This window comes from Mastigoproctus giganteus, chromosome 5 (assembly GCF_048544385.1).
Source record: "Mastigoproctus giganteus isolate SK-2022 chromosome 5, ASM4854438v1, whole genome shotgun sequence".
Lineage (NCBI taxonomy): Eukaryota > Metazoa > Arthropoda > Arachnida > Uropygi > Thelyphonidae > Mastigoproctus > Mastigoproctus giganteus.
In genome coordinates, this window is record NC_143579.1 from 122,029,621 (window position 1) to 122,035,620 (window position 6,000).

The following is a 6,000-nucleotide window of genomic DNA, read 5'->3' on the forward strand; positions in this document are numbered from 1 at the left end:
TTTGTCCTATATAAACTATAATATTATTTATAACAGTTATTTTAAAAATAGGGAGGAAGACTACTTTTACAATTTCTTCTCCTTCTGAAGATTTTAAAAAGTTTTTAAATTCTTTTTTCACCATAAGTTCAGCTTCTAAATTTTCTAATAAAAAACCATTTCTCTCTTTCTGCCAAGCAGTTTTCATTAAGCTTAAAACTCTTTCTGATGAAATATTTGAGTGTGGAATGCTTAATATGGAGCTTACAATTTGAGAAAAATTATTTGCCTCCAGAAATTTTGAGAAAAATCACCCATTTTTTATCAACACACATTTTCTTTTCCTCATTACTCAGTGACGAACAAAATGCCTTTAGACTTAATATTTCTTCAAAAGACAAATCTAAGTTAACATTTTTGATGTTGAATATTTCTATAATTCTTGAATTGCATTACATGTTGGTGGTTGTAGTTTTTCAATTTATTGTCATTAAAATCAAACCACTTTTCTAGATATGTAATAGCTTTTTAATGAAAATTTGAAACATCTAATTTGAATCACTTAATTTCTTGATCATTATCACATTTTCTTAATTCATTTTCAACTAATGTACCAATTAAAACTCTTCATTTTGTCTTGCCTTTAAGAATGTTCTTAAATTTTCAATTATATCATAAACATCAACGATCATTGCATCTTTGTTTTGTAATTTCAACAATGCCTTTTGAAAAAATGGCTCCAACATTCGAAATAAATCCAAGATATGCAAGAGCCAAGTCATCTTCAAAAAAATTTTGTAATAAACGAACAGTCGTCTTAACTCATAAAATGACTTTACTGGTAGAAAATTTGAAATCAATCTCTCAACTGATGGTAAAAATGACATCCATCGAATTGGTATATGACCTGAGTTTCATCCACTCTGTTTCGGTTTATTCAAAAAAAAAACGATCTTAATTCTGCGGTTCTTTTTGTAGAAGATGAAAACTCATTATAAATTTTAATAACAACTGTTTCAATATCTATTTTCAAGGTAGTAGCAGCTTCTTTTTTTTTTATGTTGTGTAAAATATGAGCATTACAAAGGGTACTAGGAAAGTTTTGCAATACAGCTTTGTTTATTTAATTTTTTCAAAGTAATTTCCTCTACATTCAATACACCTCTCCATCCTCCGAAACCAATCTTTAAACCAGTTCTGCCAAGTTTCACTAGGGAGTAAAGCACACTCGTTGTCCCAAGCCCGTAGAAGGTCCTCATCACTGGAAAACCGCCTCCCTTTTAGCTTCATTTTCACATGCGGGAACAGTGCAAAGTCGCAGGGAGCAAGGTCTGGACTGTAGGGAGGGTGCTCGAGAAGTTTCAGTCCTGTCGTTGTCAAATATTCGGTGCAGGCTTTGGCGCGGTGAGCTGGAGCATTATCGTCATGGAGGTACCAGGTGTCCATTCTTGACTTTGGCTGCAGGTTCTTCATAGATCCAATGACTTTAGGCAGGCATTGTTCAGTATACCACTTAGCTGTGACTGTCTTCTGCATGTCTAAAACGACACGTTCCACAATTCCACTCGATTTGAAAAATACAGCTATCATTTTCTTCTTTACAGATCGGGATTTTCTGACAATTACGGGTGTGTCGTCATCATCAAAGACCCAAACTTTGTTTTGAGCCTTGGTCGGCAGATCGTAATAGTACAGCAAAGTCTCGTCACCTGTCACGATGTTGTTCACATACCGAGATTGTCCCTTATCAAACTTTTTTAACATCTCCCGGCACCAAGTCACACGTCGTGTCATCTGCTCTTCAGTCAGTTGATGCGGCACCCAGAGAGAACAAAGTTTCTTCACGTGCAAATGATCTTGCAGAATCGAACAAATTGCTGGTGCATTTAGGCCCAAAGTATCCTCTATCTGTTGGTAGGTCACTCGCCTGTTTTCGCCAAGCATTTTCCTCACAGCAGTAACGTTTTCCTCCGTAACTGACGTTCGTGGCCTTCCCGGCCTCTCAGAATCCTCCAGAGTGAAATTTCCCCTTTGGAATTCTCTATACCACCTGAATATCGTTGTACGATGTGGACAATCATCATCTAGTGCAAGAGTCATTTCTTCTAAGCACTGGTCTATGGTTAAACCACGCACGAAATTATACCGCAAAACTGTCCTTATCTCATTTCGTGACCACGATGCCATCGCAAGCACTTTACACTCTCACTACTAATGAATAACTGAGCCCATCGACTTGGCACGGCGGCTACTATGCATGTATGAACATGTCTCAACATGCAGCAACAAGCAGCTTCCTGTGATTCATTGTTGCGTCATATTGCAAAACTTTCCTAGTACCCTTTGTACATCCTATTGGTATAATATCAGCATTAGATTTTTGTAATTCTGTGAAAACACTTTGATTTTTGCCAAAATTTACTGGTACATTATCTGCACAAAAAAGATGTAAAATTTTTTAATGAAAGTCCAGATGCTTCAATTTTAATTATCAACAAATTAGCTATCTCTTTAGATGTTTCACTTTCAAGAGAATAGAAGCTGAGAAGTGAAGTTTGAACTCCTTGCAATTTATCAAAATATCTAATTATCAATGGAAAAGTTTTAATATTGCCTTTATTTGAAGCATCAGTCATTATAGAAAATGGTTTTTCACCTTCCAATCGTTTTAAATAATTTTTCTTGAGAATGGGCCTAAAACACTAGTCACTACTGCATTGCTTTTTGTTTTTCCACAGCTATATTGATTAGCAATCTTGGAGTTTCAGAACATTCCATTATATAAAGTTCCAGAACATCCTGTTGAACAATAGCTTTGTGAATGTAAACAGGAATGGTAGCGAAATATCGTTTCAGCTACTATTTGGTGCCAAAAAGAAGTTGGATATTTTTCAAGATTGAGCCGATGTCATCACATGTTGTTTAATATCATTTTCTCCACCATGACTAATAATGAAAATCATATTATTACAAATTGTGCACTTTGCCGAATATTCACCTCGTCCTTCACGTAACCAGCTATATATTTTTGTCCATTCTTGATTAACTTCACCATTCTTTTTGTTTTCTTTTTTGGAGCTTCTTCATATTAATTTAAAGATAATATGAATTCAATATTGTCTAAAAATAAGAAAATAGTAAATAGTAATCCGAAAAAACTAAATTGCTAGAACTTTGAAATGTTTTTAAAAATTATAAAAGTGAAATCAAAAGTACTTACTTTAAATTATAAACCAAAAAAGGTATAAAATTTTATAAAAAATAATCATATCTTAACAAAATCAGAGGAGGTTATTCACTGTTCTTTATGATATCTTAAATGATTATTACAGTTTTTTTATTTAATTTGCAAAATTACTTCACTTTAACAATTCAAAAAAAAGGAAAATTCATTTGAGAATTATTACTAAAATAATGTACGGCACAGATAAATTAATATGTTATACATGTAATTTAAAACAACAGAGAAAAAATATTTCTCAATTTTCATTTTACTCTTATTAGAATTAATTTTTAACACATTCGTTATATTCCAATAAGAATTAATTAAAAATACGCAAAATCAATAAATTAACAGTTTTTTCCTCTCGTATTACCGGGAAGCAGGACTTGAAGTTCTAAATCAGGACAATCCCAGCCATATCGGGACAGTTAGCCACCTTGATCTCAAAACTTCCCAATCTTCTATTATCTTCCGTTCTCAACATCCATGCCTCTGCTCCATAAAGTATTACAATTCATATTAGACATCATACCAATCTTTTCCTTAAACCAATTCCTAATCTCCCATATAACATTCTTCCTTGCTTCTCAAAACCATCTTGCCCATTGCTATTCTTGTTCTTATTTCTCTGCTTTTCTTCATTTCTTGCCCATTAGGCATCCCAAATACTCATCATACTCGCTCACCTGTTCTATTCCCTCTGCTCCTATTTTAATATTTAACTCATGCCTTCCTCTTCTCACTATCATAACCTCTGTCTTATCAATATTTATTCTCAATGCAAACCTATCACAACTCTCTTTTAACCCATTAACCAATTTTTGAAATTTTTTTCTCAAAATCTATCATCATTGCTATATCATCTGCAAATCTAATACTCTCAATAATCTTCCCCTTTCCATTGTCACATCATACAATTCTCTATCATCCATAATTCCTTCATCAAATACTTCTCTTCTACATCTGTATTAAATAAAGTTGGGGTCAGACACCCCCCCCCCCTCTCACACCTCTTCCTAACTCTACACTTTCAGTGTCACCTTGTCTTACCCTATTTCTTTCTGCTTCCAATATAATTAATCAAAATATCATTGTCTTATAATAATTATGTTGATTCTTAGTACACAATTATTAAGCACGAAAAGTAAACTAAAAATATAAACATTTGCCAACAAAAATTAAATTCTATTTTGAAAAGAAATGCATAATATCCAGTATTTTATGTTTTGACCCCCCCCCCAAGTAAAGGTTGCACGCCCGTTGTAAACATTATACACGGCTGAAAACAAGGCAATGCTATTTGCCTGAATTCATACACTTCACTATCAGAAAACAAAAAAAAATACCTTGTTTTCGCACTTACTTATCTGAATTGTCCTCAATTCTCACTGTAACTTGGTTCGGTAAAACATCACTTTCTTCATAGTGATCAGACATGATTTCAATACCTAAGTAAATAAAATCCTCAGATATTAATTTACATTCCTACTGTTCGAAATAAATATCAGTATAATTCCTAACATTTAAGTGTGGTTAAACTTAAAAATTTATCACATGTTCACTACTCACATTTATCAAAAGTTAAATGTCAACTCAAAATGGTATGATGCGATGCAGAATTACAAAACACAAATTTCCGCGTTCCTACTAATAAACCCATTACAACGAAAGTTTTCTTCCATCCTGTTTCTACTAACGCAAAATGAAGCAGACATCATAAAGAAGAAAAAAAAAAAAAAAAATCAGTTAAGAAAACGTAGCAAAATATATATCTGCAAAACCGACATGACAAAAAATTTTTGATCTACTTAGCAACCACAGACGATAACGCAATCGAAAAATCACCACGCCGTTTAACTTAGACCATAGCACAGATATGCTACTACTGTGTCAGTGTGGGTAGGGGAAGAGTTCGAAATTTTGTCGTCTATCTGTCGTTTTTCCAAAGAATGAATGAAATATGCAGAGTAAAAAGGATTTTAAAAAAAGATTTATCTGTCATAAAAATTTATTTCTCACGTTTTCTAAACTAATTTTAGGTGGGTTATGCATTTGCATTATACTCATAATGCGCCGATTGTCTGCCACATGTAACTACCTGGACTCCATGTAATAAGTGGGCGGATTTTACAGAGGTTTTATATATAATTGGGCTTTGTAAAAATATTTGTTCAGTCATTCCAGATTGCACTAACATCGGACAAACAGAAATCTGGAGATTGATTTCTTTTATCCTTATAATAAAATAAAATAAAAAACACATAGGTGAAATCACAGAATAGTAACATATCTTACTACTTTGTAGGTTAAATGCAGTTTTACCTTCTAACAGTCCATGCACGCTTCGCGTGTACCATTACGTAAAAAAGTGGTGTCGCTTGTGAAAAGACACAGAAAGGGAAAAGAAACACACACACACAAAAAAAAAAAAAAAAAAAAAAAAGAAAGAAAGAAAGAAAAAGAAGAAAGTATACTGGACGAGAATAATAAATATTATACAGTTGACTGACGTGTAAGTTAGTGCAAGTGCATTATTTCTACATGAAGCCAGCCACTAAGCAACCAGGAATTGGCATCATTAAGTACATCTCATATTGTGAATACCTTCACAGCGAGTTACATTGATATTTCACTACCTTGAATAAGTAACGCTTCACCAATGAAAAAGAATACTGTTACTTATTCTCGGTGGATACCACCACCCAGGTGACACCAATCGGAGCTTGTTGGCTACTCGTCGGTGGGTGGGCAGGTACCCTGGTGATGCAATGATGACAACACAGTTGCGAAGTATAACT

The 6,000-nt window shown here is 33.6% G+C and overlaps 1 protein-coding gene across 2 annotated transcripts in view; it reads right to left on the reverse strand.

The window, feature by feature from the left end:
* Positions 1-5,586, reverse strand: part of LOC150085671 (E3 ubiquitin-protein ligase MARCHF5-like) — a 111,061-nt gene extending 105,475 nt beyond the window's left edge. The window contains exons 1-2 of one of the 2 annotated variants that reach the window (XM_090373440.1): positions 5,525-5,586; positions 4,566-4,650 (exon numbers count right to left, since the gene is read on the reverse strand). In XM_090373440.1, coding sequence (XP_090229566.1) covers positions 4,566-4,639 — 74 coding nt within the window. In that variant the 5' untranslated portion in view covers positions 4,640-4,650; positions 5,525-5,586. Of the gene's footprint in view, positions 1-4,565; positions 4,651-4,771; positions 4,928-5,524 lie in introns of those variants that run through there. The other variant, XM_090373438.1, reaches the window with a different exon arrangement.
* Between the last annotated feature and the right edge of the window lie 414 nt (positions 5,587-6,000).